This window comes from Amphiura filiformis, chromosome 2 (genome assembly GCF_039555335.1).
Source record: "Amphiura filiformis chromosome 2, Afil_fr2py, whole genome shotgun sequence".
NCBI lineage: Eukaryota > Metazoa > Echinodermata > Ophiuroidea > Amphilepidida > Amphiuridae > Amphiura > Amphiura filiformis.
The window spans coordinates 94,613,052-94,627,649 of record NC_092629.1 but is presented as its reverse complement, the minus strand read 5'-3'; the positions used below and the strand labels follow the sequence as shown (position 1 = coordinate 94,627,649).

The window sequence follows — 14,598 nt, the reverse complement described above, 5'->3', positions numbered from 1 at the left end:
AATCACACCAATTGTAACTTATTTAATAAATAATTCTTTTGCATCATGTACTTTTCCTACATGCTGGAAGCGTGCAAAGGTGATTCCTGTATTTAAAGCTGGTGATCCCAATGATCCTAGCAATTATAGACCTATTTCAATTCTAGTTGTTATCTCTAAAATTATTGAAAGGGCTGTGTTCGACCAACTGTACGAGTACTTAAATGCAAATTGTTTAATTAATATAAACCAATCTGGTTTCCGGCCATCTCACTCCACTTCTTCTTCTCTCGTAAACATCACGGAGGATTGGTATAATGAAATTGATAAAGGTAATTTAATTGGATTATGTCTGCTGGATCTGAAGAAAGCATTTGACACCGTAAACCATAATATCTTCTTGAGTAAGCTTAAAATGTATAAAGTAGGTGAATATTGTATTAAGTGGTTTACTAGTTATCTTTCTGGTCGCACCCAATGTACATCTGTAAATGGGATTCTTTCAGATTTTAAAGAAACTGTTTGTGGAATGCCCCAGGGCTCAATTGACGGACCACTCGCTTTTCTTATTTATATAAATGATTTACCAAATTGTGTGTCTCATTGTAAAGTTAATATGTATGCTGATGATACCGTGCTGTACTATGCTTCTAACTCGCCAAATGATATCATGGAATGTATTAATAATGATTTAAAAATATAAATAATTGGTTACAAAGTAATAAACTTAGTCTTAATACTGATAAAACTGAATTTATGCTAATAGGATCTAGACAAAGACTCAATACAATTAAGGACAGTGTTAAAGAATTATCTATCAGCATAAATGACGTAACTATTAGGAAAGTTAATAAATGTAAACATCTGGGTGTAATTATTGATGACACATTAACTTGGAATGAGCAAATCAATAATGTACGTAAAAAAGAGCCTAAAAGGTATGTTCATGCTAAAACAATGCAGGGCAAATTGTCTCCCTAAGGATATTTTATGTACTGTGTATAATGCTATTGTTCTGCCACACTTAGATTATTGTAATGTTGTATGGGGAAATTGTGGTGTTACTGTTTCAAAGAAACTTCAAGTTATTCAAAACAGGGCTGCAAGAACTATCTGTGGTGCAAAATGGGACACACCTAGCAGAGATGTTCGTGCTGAACTTAACTGGAAACCTTTAATTGACAGACAAAACTCAAATTGTTTAATTTTAACCTACAAAATCTTAAATCATCTTGCACCTCCTTATTTGGGTCATATTTTCAGTCATGTAAACAACAGTTATAATTTCCGTCAAAGCCAAAGTAATGTAACTATACCCCTGCCAAGAACAGAGTACAAAAAGCGCAGTCTGTCTTATAGAGGTGCTGTAAGCTGGAATGAACTAGAAAATAATATCCAAAATTCTCCAACATTATATACTTTTAAAAATAATCTAAAAAAAACCATAATGACATGCCTGTAAGCATGGTAAGTAACCATAAGAGTATCATAATGGCTTTTGACAATTAATAATTTTGTGATTGTAATATGTTTAAGCCTAGATAATAAGCTTTTGTAATTGTTTGTTATTTTGTACATGTATGTTTGCTTATGCACGGCCCCAAGGAAGAACAACTTTTGTTGAATTGGGCTTTCCGTGTTGAAATAAAGTCTAATATATATATATTCCCTGGAATTGAGGAGAACCATCATTCCAATTCTAGTCAAATTTTGAATATATGAAGAGCTTGTTTCCAAACCATGTTAAGTCCACAACCACATGTTTCTCATTTACTTGTGTGTGTCACAATTACTTTGACAAGTTTGACATTAGCAACAACGAGTTGTACCCTCAACAAGCCATTATTTAACACAACAATGCCCGTTAACAATGTGTAGACTATTTGTTCCCATCCACTGTTTGCTTTGTAATGGGGCATCCAACTGAATTTACTATACCTCCCGGGTCCCGCTATACCTATAGCATCAAAACCGATTGCAATATTGCACAGGTAAATCAGAAACACATGTTTGTGGACTTAACATGATTTGGAAACAAGCTCTTCATATACCACCTACCTGGTAGTAATGCCAGAATTGCTTATCTCGTTTGGCCCGATCTAATCTCAGCTTGGTTTTCTTCTCAACAAGTTCAGTGCATTCACTCTGCAATAGATCTGGTAATCTGGTTGCTCTAGCAAATGCCAAATCATCACTGCCTTCTACACAAAACATACACAGTAATAAAAAGATCAAACTAGAATTTCACCATTCTCAGGTTCATGTCCATTAACTTTGAGGCCAATCGGAGCAATTTTATTAACCCCTGCATGACCTTTACAAACACGCACACACACATACAACCGAGTGCTACACTACCAAATTCCTATTGCTGTCACCACTAGAGGTACTACACTGCTGCCCAGCTACTTCATTGGTGGAGTACCTACGTGGGTACTCTAGAGTACACACATCAGAAACACATACAGTACACACACACTGGTACTCTATAGTAGCCACAAAGTAACTGGGCCGCATTGTACCTCTGCACAGCAGCCATAGGAATCTGGTAGTGTATTGAGTGGTCCAGCTATATGTGACCATTTCCAACAAAACCTGGAACAAGTCACCACACATGTTTTTGAGTTATAGGCCTTTAAGGTGGTACTACACCCCTTGATAAATTTGTGACTATTTTTGCATTTTTCTCCAAAAATAATAACACATTGGTAATAATAGTTATGTATATTATAGGGGCTAGGAATCCAATTACTACACTGGAATTTCAGTGACTCAAGACAAGCGGTACGTTATTTATGATAAGAAAGGAGGTACCGCTAGAATGTACCTCATTTCTTAACATATATAATGAACCAGATGTCTTGAATCACTGAAATTTCAGTTAAGTAATTGGATTCCTTGACCCTATAACTTTTGTTACCAGTGTGCAGTTATTTTTTGAGAAAAATGCAAAATTAGTCAGAAAATTTATCAGGGGGTGTAGTACCACCTTAAAGATGACATTCCCATGAAAAAATGAAATTTTGGAATTCTTAATTTCATCATATTTGATTGTGGGACTGAGTGGACTTTCAAATCCTTAAGAGTACTTTAAAAAGAGGTTTATTTAATCAATAAACAACAGTTGAACTATGATAATCCCTATTCAATCCTGTGTAAGGCAGGAAACTAATTTGCCCATTACTCAGAATAGCAATTTGGCAAAAAATATCGAGGTATCATTTACAAAATTATCCATATCCAAAAGTATTGATGCTATATAATTTTGGTATAATTTTAAAGCTTATAGTGCTTACATTTTTATTCAAATCATGAAATGTCAAAAATGCGACTTGCTCCTGGTTTTGTCAGAGCGGGTCACATATAACTCTAGTAAAGGGCCTCTGCACTATATCCACAAGCAATCTACTGTAAGGTGGTGAGCAGATGCCAACTAGTTTCCTGATTTCTGACTTTTGTAACAAGAGTTAATAGCAGATTACAACATACATTGTATATGTGATGCGATCAAGCAAAATCAGCCGGAACTCGGAAATATTAAATTTTCAGTTTCTTATAGGATAGTAAAAAGAATGTACAAAGCTGCATTTTGAAGAAAACCCCATTGGAATTGAACAACCATTTCCAAAGATATAAGCAATTAAAGAGTTTCTGAAACAGGAGGAAACAAAAGGAAATATTTCCTTTGTTTAGTTATATCTCAAAATCAATATTTCCGAGTTCCGACTTATTTTGTTTGATCGCATCACATATATTCATAGTTAGACTACCTTTTGAATAGAGTGCTCAATCCCAAGAAGGGAGAGTGTATAAATATTCAAAGTTTAGACCTTCCAGAATAGTCGTCACTCTAAGTTTCAATGCAAATTTTAAAGCTGTAAATTGCATTTGATAAAAGCCTTGGATCTTTTTTTCTTCTTTTTTTAAATTAATTTTTTATTTCCTGATTTATTTATTCATTTATTTATTTTTTGGCAAAAAAAAAAAAATTCTAGGGTCTGGCCTAATTTTAGGGTAGGTCAGGTTACGCCAATCAAACAATTTTCTTCAGGCCTTAGGTTTACCTGTTGAATTTGGCGGATGATGAAATGCTTCCAGTTCTTCACACTTTTTCCTTAGTCTCTCTTCCAGTCTTGGAATAAGCTGCTGTTGCAAAGCTTGTAAACCCTGCAATAATAATACAATCATTGGGGAATGAGATGTTAGTCTTTCTTCCAGTCTTGGAATAAGCTGCTGTTGAAAAGCTTGCAAACCCTGCAGTAATATATACAATCATTGGGGAATGAGATGTTAGTCTTTCTTCCAGTCTTGGAATAAGCTGCTGTTGAAAAGCTTGCAAACCCTGCAGTAATATATACAATCATTGGGGAATGAGATGTTAGTCTTTCTTCCAGTCTTGGAATAAGCTGCTGTTGAAAAGCTTGTAAACCCTGCAGTAATATATAAAATCATTGGGGAATGAGATGTTAGTCTTTCTTCCAGTCTTGGAATAAGCTGCTGTTGCAAAGCTTGTAAACCCTGCAGTAATATATACAATCATTGGGGAATGAGATGTTAGTCTTTCTTCCAGTCTTGGAATAAGCTGCTGTTGAAAAGCTTGCAAACCCTGCAGTAATATATACAATCATTGGGGAATGAGATGTTAGTCTTTCTTCCAGTCTTGGAATAAGCTGCTGTTGAAAAGCTTGCAAACCCTACAGTAATATATACAATCATTGGGGAATGAGATGTTAGTCTTTCTTCCAGTCTTGGAATAAGCTGCTGTTGAAAAGCTTGCAAACCCTGCAGTAATATATACAATCATTGGGGAATGAGATGTTAGTCTTTCTTCCAGTCTTGGAGTAAGCTGCTGTTGAAAAGCTTGCAAACCCTACAGTAATATATACAATCATTGGGAATGAGATGTTAGTCTTTCTTCCAGTCTTGGAATAAGCTGCTGTTGAAAAGCTTGCAAACCCTACAGTAATATATACAATCATTGGGGAATGAGATGTTAGTCTTTCTTCCAGTCTTGGAATAAGCTGCTGTTGAAAAGCTTGCAAACCCTACAGTAATATACAATCATTGGGAATGAGATGTTAGTCTTTCTTCCAGTCTTGGAATAAGCTGCTGTTGCAAAGCTTGCAAACCCTGCAGTAATATACAATCATTGGGGAATGAGATGTTAGTCTTTCTTCCAGTCTTGGAATAAGCTGCTGTTGAAAAGCTTGCAAACCCTGCAGTAATATATACAATCATTGGGGAATGAGATGTTAGTCTTTCTTCCAGTCTTGGAATAAGCTGCTGTTGAAAAGCTTGCAAACCCTGCAGTAATATATACAATCATTGGGGAATGAGATGTTAGTCTTTCTTCCAGTCTTGGAATAAGCTGCTGTTGAAAAGCTGGCAAACCCTGCAGTAATATATACAATCATTGGGAATGAGATGTTAGTCTTTCTTCCAGTCTTGGAATAAGCTGCTGTTGAAAAGCTTGCAAACCCTGCAGTAATATATACAATCATTGGGGAATGAGATGTTAGTCTTTCTTCCAGTCTTGGAATAAGCTGCTGTTGAAAAGCTTGCAAACCCTGCAGTAATATACAATCATTGGGAATGAGATGTTAGTCTTTCTTCCAGTCTTGGAATAAGCTGCTGTTGAAAAGCTTGCAAACCCTGCAGTAATATATACAATCATTGGGGAATGAGATGTTAGTCTTTCTTCCAGTCTTGGAATAAGCTGCTGTTGAAAAGCTTGCAAACCCTACAGTAATATATACAATCATTGGGGAATGAGATGTTAGTCTTTCTTCCAGTCTTGGAATAAGCTGCTGTTGAAAAGCTTGCAAACCCTGCAGTAATATATACAATCATTGGGGAATGAGATGTTAGTCTTTCTTCCAGTCTTGGAATAAGCTGCTGTTGAAAAGCTTGCAAACCCTGCAGTAATATATACAATCATTGGGAATGAGATGTTAGTCTTTCTTCCAGTCTTGGAATAAGCTGCTGTTGCAAAGCTTGCAAACCCTGCAGTAATATATACAATCATTGGGAATGAGATGTTAGTCTTTCTTCCAGTCTTGGAATAAGCTGCTGTTGCAAAGCTTGTATACCCTGCAGTAATATGTACATCATTGGGGAATGAGATGTTACATGTATTCTTTCTTCCAGTCTTGGAATAAGCTGCTGTTGCAAAGCTTGTAAACCCTGCAGTAATATATACAATCATTGGGGAATGAGATGTTAGTCTTTCTTCCAGTCTTGGAATAAGCTGCTGTTGAAAAGCTTGCAAACCCTGCAGTAATATATACAATCATTGGGGAATGAGATGTTAGTCTTTCTTCCAGTCTTGGAATAAGCTGCTGTTGCAAAGCTTGCAAACCCTGCAGTAATATATACAATCATTGGGGAATGAGATGTTAGTCTTTCTTCCAGTCTTGGAATAAGCTGCTGTTGCAAAGCTTGTAAACCCTGCAGTAATATATACAATCATTGGGAATGAGATGTTAGTCTTTCTTCCAGTCTTGGAGTAAGCTGCTGTTGAAAAGCTTGCAAACCCTGCAGTAATATATACAATCATTGGGGAATGAGATGTTAGTCTTTCTTCCAGTCTTGGAATAAGCTGCTGTTGCAAAGCTTGCAAACCCTGCAGTAATATATACAATCATTGGGAATGAGATGTTAGTCTTTCTTCCAGTCTTGGAATAAGCTGCTGTTGAAAAGCTTGCAAACCCTGCAGTAATATACAATCATTGGGAATGAGATGTTAGTCTTTCTTCCAGTCTTGGAATAAGCTGCTGTTGCAAAGCTTGCAAACCCTGCAGTAATATATACAATCATTGGGAATGAGATGTTAGTCTTTCTTCCAGTCTTGGAATAAGCTGCTGTTGAAAAGCTTGCAAACCCTGCAGTAATATATACAATCATTGGGGAATGAGATGTTAGTCTTTCTTCCAGTCTTGGAATAAGCTGCTGTTGAAAAGCTTGTAAACCCTGCAGTAATATATACAATCATTGGGGAATGAGATGTTAGTCTTTCTTCCAGTCTTGGAGTAAGCTGCTGTTGAAAAGCTTGCAAACCCTACAGTAATATATACAATCATTGGGGAATGAGATGTTAGTCTTTCTTCCAGTCTTGGAATAAGCTGCTGTTGAAAAGCTTGCAAACCCTACAGTAATATATACAATCATTGGGAATGAGATGTTAGTCTTTCTTCCAGTCTTGGAATAAGCTGCTGTTGAAAAGCTTGCAAACCCTACAGTAATATATACAATCATTGGGAATGAGATGTTAGTCTTTCTTCCAGTCTTGGAATAAGCTGCTGTTGAAAAGCTTGTAAACCCTGCAGTAATATATACAATCATTGGGGAATGAGATGTTAGTCTTTCTTCCAGTCTTGGAATAAGCTGCTGTTGAAAAGCTTGCAAACCCTACAGTAATATATACAATCATTGGGAATGAGATGTTAGTCTTTCTTCCAGTCTTGGAATAAGCTGCTGTTGAAAAGCTTGCAAACCCTGCAGTAATATATACAATCATTGGGGAATGAGATGTTAGTCTTTCTTCCAGTCTTGGAATAAGCTGCTGTTGAAAAGCTTGCAAACCCTGCAGTAATATATACAATCATTGGGGAATGAGATGTTAGTCTTTCTTCCAGTCTTGGAATAAGCTGCTGTTGAAAAGCTTGCAAACCCTGCAGTAATATATACAATCATTGGGGAATGAGATGTTAGTCTTTCTTCCAGTCTTGGAATAAGCTGCTGTTGAAAAGCTTGCAAACCCTGCAGTAATATATACAATCATTGGGGAATGAGATGTTAGTCTTTCTTCCAGTCTTGGAATAAGCTGCTGTTGAAAAGCTTGCAAACCCTGCAGTAATATATACAATCATTGGGGAATGAGATGTTAGTCTTTCTTCCAGTCTTGGAATAAGCTGCTGTTGCAAAGCTTGTATACCCTGCAGTAATATGTACATCATTGGGGAATGAGATGTTACATGTATTCTTTCTTCCAGTCTTGGAATAAGCTGCTGTTGAAAAGCTTGTAAACCCTGCAGTAATATATACAATCATTGGGGAATGAGATGTTAGTCTTTCTTCCAGTCTTGGAATAAGCTGCTGTTGCAAAGCTTGTAAACCCTGCAGTAATATATACAATCATTGGGGAATGAGATGTTAGTCTTTCTTCCAGTCTTGGAATAAGCTGCTGTTGAAAAGCTTGCAAACCCTACAGTAATATATACAATCATTGGGAATGAGATGTTAGTCTTTCTTCCAGTCTTGGAATAAGCTGCTGTTGAAAAGCTTGCAAACCCTGCACTAATATATACAATCATTGGGAATGAGATGTTAGTCTTTCTTCCAGTCTTGGAATAAGCTGCTGTTGAAAAGCTTGCAAACTCTGCAGTAATATAATATAACATGTTCAACATTTCAAATCTAGCAATAACACCTAGCACTGCAGAGAAGGCATTCTTACCCTAAACGTTTGGATTTCCCGCTCACCTGTGTAGGTTGGTTTGTCCTAGAACTAGCCCCGTTCCACAAACCGCGACGCCTCTCGAATAGCGAGCGTAGCTACAATCTACGAAAAAAGTCCTTGGAACGCTTGGTACACTCTGTCGAAATCCGTGCAGAATTTCATATGATCATGGAAATGACGTATATTTTGCCTGGAAACAAGCATGACATCTGCAACAATGATTTACCTTCCCTCTCCCCATCAATCAATGTTGGAACACATTGGGAAGCCGCTGAAGACATTGGCATTTCTCAACATTGAACGGGGGAGAGGGGGTGAGAGTTTTCTGTTATTTACACGCAAGCGTTCCAAGACATATTTCGTTGATTGTCTCTACCGAATGCAAAATATTTCATATAAATTTCGTTTTTGTGTCATAACTCAAAAACGGAATGTCGTATGAGCTTCATATTGCACACGATTTGAGAGTGGATATTGGGCTTTGGAATCATAACAAAATTGTTAAATAAGAAATTGGTTTATTTAGGGAGTGGTCACTGAAACCATCCCCTATGCTAAACTACACACGTTTCGTAATTATGGCTCTAAACTGCTCTAAAATGTCATTTTTGTCCCATAACTTAAAAACAAAATGTTGTATGAGCTTCATATTGCACACGATTTGGAAGTATATAATATTCCTTTGAATCATAATAAAATTGTTGATAAAGAAGTTGGAATATTTAGGGAATGGTCACTGAAAACACCTCTTTGCTAAATTACGCACATTTCGTAATTATGACTCTCTACTGTATGATACTGAGTCAAATCTCGTTTTTGTCTCCTAATTCAAAAACACTACAAATATAAGTTCATCAGGATTGTAGATATCAATTATTGGTAAATTATGCTTTACAAATCCACTTGATTACTCACGTTTTTAGACGTTTCATCTTCCTACGGAATTCCCAATAGTTTGAAATTACGTTGCCCGATCAACACCATCAAGGCACGGAATATTATACAGAAAGCACAAAACGAACTGGTAAGAGAACGCATTCGCGTCGTTAGCAACAGAATAGCCGATCTAACCAAAACAAGTAAAAAATTACACGGTCTAGAAACACTCGAAAGTAAAAACGATGTCCACGAGCAAGCCGATGTACGCCGCCATCTTGAAATTCATTTGGAAAACAAACGCAAAAGCGGAACATGAAAAGTCAAAGGAAAGACAAATTAAGAAGTTAAACAACATCAAAGACAAAAATGAAGATCTAGCGAAGAAAAGAAATGCCGTACCGGATATTGACTTGTCGGGAACACAGCTGAAAAAATGGGTTGTAAACAACACAGAAAGGAAGCTTACGAACTCGCAGAATTCCCTGCTGGCAAAAGGTTTAAATTTCGCGGTGACGGTGGACAGGATTCCCAACGAGGATTTCATTGTCGCGCCGAGAAAGTGAGTTGGAAATTACCACCGGAGAAGCACAAAACCTTCGTGCGGAAGTCGCAGGAGTTTTAAAGTCAGCGAAAATCCCGAAATCGAACATTAGCAAAGAGGAAAGAGTAGCACTCAAACAGTTGAAAAAGGACAAGTCAATCATAATAATGGGTGCAGACAAGGGTAGAAGCACGGTTGTTACATCTACCGATGGCTATGAAGAAAAGGTAAACAACTTGCTTAGTGATGAAAAAACTTACGAGAAACTTAAAGGAGACCCCACTTCAAAGTACAAGCGGAAGTTGTTGGGTACCTTACAGAGACTTAAGAAAGAAAACAAGATTGATAATAGCCAATATAAGTTGCTCTACCCCACTGCTGAAAATACACCACGCATATACTGCACCACAAAGATTCACAAAGAGGGATACCCGGTCAGACCAATTGTGGATTACACTGGATCCATCGCGTATCAGACATCTAAAGCGTTAGCGGAGATTCTGTCCCCCATGGTAGGAAAGACAGCCCATCATGTCACCAACTCGCGGGAATTAGCGGAAGAACTAGCTACGGTCAGAATTGACGACGAGGACATTTTAATTCACATGATGTCGTGTCACTGTTCACGAATACCCCTATCAATAAAACGCTGGAGATAGTGAGAGATTATCTGGACAAGGACACCACGCTGAAACAAAGAACATTACTCAACACCGATGACATTATTGAATTACTTGAATTTGTCTTGACGACGACATATTTTTCCTTCAGGGGAGAAATTTACATGCAGAAATTTGGAGCGCCATGGAAGCCCAGTGAGCGCGATTATCGCGAACATTTTTATGGAATGGCTGGAACAAAAAGCCATAGCCAATGCACCCATCGCGTGTCGTCCAAAATTATGGAAAAGATATGTCGACGATATCCTCGAGATTATACCAAAGGGCACTACGCAAGAACTGACAGATCACCTCAACAAAGCGGATCCAACCAACAACATTAAGTTCACGCACGAGGAAGAAGCAGAAGGAAAAATACCTTTCCTCGACACGCTGATCAATCGGAAAGAAGACGGTTCGGTAAAGACAACAGTGTACAGAAAGAAAACGCACACCGACCAGTATTTAAACTTTGCTTCGCAACATCCCTTACACCAAAAATTGGGTGTAGTCAGAACATTGCTTGATCGGAAAGAAGCGATTGTAACGGAAGAGGAGGATAAACAACAGGAGGAGGAACACATCAAGCATGCGCTAAATCAATGTGGATATCCTAACTGGACGATTGAAAAAGTGAAACAACAGATCAGTGATAAGACCAAAGCGAAGAAGAAAGCAAAGGACAAGAACACAGAAAGAAGTAAGGGCATGGTAGTGATACCCTATGTCCAAGGTGTGTCCGAAAGACTGCAACGTGTGTTTAAAAAGCATAACATCCAGACAGCGATGAGACCACACAATACGCTGAAACAAAACCTTGTACACCCCAAAGACAAAATAGAAGCCACCAAAACTTGCGATTGTGTTTATGAAATACCATGCAAAAGTTGCAAGAAGTCGTACATTGGGGAAACCGCAGACCTTTCGGGTAAGACTGAAAGAACATTTAAAAGAATCTGAAAAGTTAACAGAGAGGAAATTCACACGCGCTGTTCGAAAGGAGTCGGTCGATGAAATTAACAAGTCCGCCATCACAGACCATGTTTCGCAACAAAACCATGTTATTGATTGGGACGGAGCCAAAGTAATCGACAAAGACTCATGTAAGCAAACCAGATGGATTAGAGAAGCAATGTGGATCAGAAAACGGGGCCAACGTTATCAACGCGATGAAGGACATACTCACTCAATCATGTATATGACCAGCTATTGCAAAGAACTACACCCTCTGGAGATGAGAGTAGGAGTGTTGCTGGTTCATCACTTTACTGATGAAGTCTTACGTAGGAAGATGAAACGTCTAAAAACGTGAGTAATCAAGTGGATTTGTAAAGCATAATTTACCAATAATAAAAAAAAACTACAAATATAATTTTTAAAGAAATATTACAATGTTTACAGCATGTTTTCTAAAATGTTTTTGAATTTATTAAAACGTTCTGTACCCTTTATAATATAACCTAACATGTAAATGTTTTCTGTAAAACTTGCGTTTGCTGAGTATAGGCCTATCCGAACGAATCAGAAAGACTATGATGTAACCATTTGAAACAACTCATTTCTGAATATTATTTATAATAAAATACACTTTTGCGGTGAGAAAAAAAAAAAAGAAAACAACAATTAAATACACTTAAAGAAAAAAAATCGACCACCACGGGACTCGAACCATTCACATCAATCAATAGTCAAAAGATTATGAGTCGAAGGTCTAAGCAGTTGCGCCCACGCTGTCATTTCGCAATCATCGAAGTAACCAGTTTTGGTCTTTTATAGTAGTCAAGTATCGGGGAAAGTGTAAACCTGTATAGTGGAAATGGCAAAGTGCATCAGTTTACCATAACGACAAAATGGTCCAAAATCGACATTTTATGGTTTTTAAGCCGCATCTCATGAAGCGTGACGTTCGTTTACCTTGGCTATACCAATTGAGAATGTTTGAATATAAAAGGAATGACAAATTGATCGCATTTATGACATTTGTTAACAGTTTGCCATTTTGAATTGAAATAAATATCTATACGTATATATTAATATCAATGCAGGGCAAACTGCTTAGTATGCACGTTATTCAATGTAGCAGTTTACCATTACAGATTACCATTATGGGTTTACACTTGACACCCTTTGACTATTCGTGTTTTAATTGCGTGAATCATTGCTAAATTATGCATTCATTATTTTCTATGCTTCTTTTTTCTTTCTTTGTATTAAAAATAACTAAAGAAAGAAAGAAAGAAAGAAAGAAAGAAAGAAAGAAAGAAAGAAAGAAAGAAAGAAAGAAAGAAAGAAAGAAAGAAAGAAAGAAAGAAGGAAAGAAAAATGAATGAATGAATGAATGAATGAATGAACGAATGAATGAATGAATGAATGAATGAATGAATGAATGAATGAATGAATGAATGAACGAAAGACATTTGAAATAAATAAAAACATGAACGTGGAAAAGGGTTGAAGTGACCGCTTATAGGTTCAAATTGCAAGCAGCTTAATCACGAAGCTCTCGTGGCTAAGTGGTTAAGGCATAGGTCTTGTAAACATGAGGTCCTGGGTTCGATTCCCAGGCGGTATTACTTTTTCTGTTTCATTTATTATTTGCGACGGTGAACCCGGTGAAAATATTTGTTTATCATAAATATATGAAGTATACATTTTTGATTTATTTTTTCTGTCTTTCTTTCTTCCTTTCTTTCTCTATGCTTGATTAATTAATTTAATTATTTCTTTCATTCTTTCCCAAAAGCCCCCAAATGAAATACTTTCCGATTTAAATGTGATCTTATAATAGTCCTACAAAGCTTCTCTACCCTACCCCACATACATCCCACGCCCAACACCTCGCACGCTCACAAACCCACATTATACACACACCCCATACACAAATATGTGAAGCACAAATCTGCTGAAGATAGTTGTTACATCATGTCAAAAACAAGTTAATGCTATCTACTGAAGATAGTCGTAGTTTATTATTTACTTCCTTACAATCTTAACGCACATGCGGTTTTAGTATTTAATTAAAACTCATTTTTCTGTTTTCTAACGCTCGTTCACCTATCTGACAAGTGCTATGAAGGTGAACTTTAAATATTAATTTTAAAAATAAATTAAACAACTCGGAATCATGCAGCTTAGAGCCGTGATACGATTTCTCGGTTTTGAGATATAGCATAAACATTTCATTAAATGCGTGTATGGTAGGGTATGGGGTGTTTCAGTGTCCATTCCCTGAACCAACCAATTTCTGTATCAACAATTGTATTATGATTCCTAAGTACATGGTCTGCTTCCAAATCCTGTGCAATATGAAGCTCATACAACATTCTGTTTTTTTTTTTTGGGACAAAGACGACATTTTAGAGCATTTTAGAGCTATATTATATTTTGCGAAATGTGTGTATTTTAGCATAGGGGGTGATTGCAGTGACCACTTCCTAAATAAACCAATTTCTTTATCAACAATTTTGTTATGATTCCAAAGCATATAATCCACTCTCAAATCGTGTGTAATGTGAAGCTCATACGACATTCCGTTTTTGAGTTATGAAACAAAAACGAAATTTAGATGAAATATTTTGCATTCGGCAGAGACAATCTACGAAAAAAGTCCTTGGAACGCTTGGTACACTCTGTCGAAATCCCGTGCAGAATTTCATATGATCATGGAAATGACGTATATTTTGCCTGGAAACAAGCATGACATCTGCAACAATGATTTACCCTTCCCCTCTCCCCATCAATCAATGTTGGAACACATTGGGAAGCCGCTGAAGACATTGGCATTTCTCAACATTGAACGGGGGAGAGGGGGTGAGAGTTTTCTGTTATTTACACGCAAGCGTTCCAAGACATATTTCGTTGATTGTAGGCCCCCTTTCCACAAACCGCAACGCCTCTCGAATAGCGAGCGAAGCGAGCACCGAGCATCATTATCATAGGTATAAGAGTACAGCACAGAGGATGTGCTAGTTTGTCCTATTCATTTTCTCTTTGGTAAGATCTATCAATATAACACCAGTATTGCAAACAAGGCATTCTTGTCATAAACCCTTGGAGTTCTTACTCACCCTTGCATGTACGTT

At 37.1% G+C, this 14,598-nt stretch overlaps 1 protein-coding gene across 1 annotated transcript in view; it reads right to left on the bottom strand.

The window, feature by feature from the left end:
- Positions 1–14,598, bottom strand: part of LOC140146857 (HAUS augmin-like complex subunit 4) — a 57,053-nt gene that overhangs the window by 34,835 nt on the left and 7,620 nt on the right. Inside the window, exons 5-6 of the mRNA XM_072168747.1 lie at positions 4,044–4,146; positions 2,038–2,180 (exon numbers count right to left, since the gene is read on the bottom strand). Coding sequence (XP_072024848.1) covers positions 2,038–2,180; positions 4,044–4,146 — 246 coding nt within the window. The remainder of the gene's footprint in view (positions 1–2,037; positions 2,181–4,043; positions 4,147–14,598) is intronic.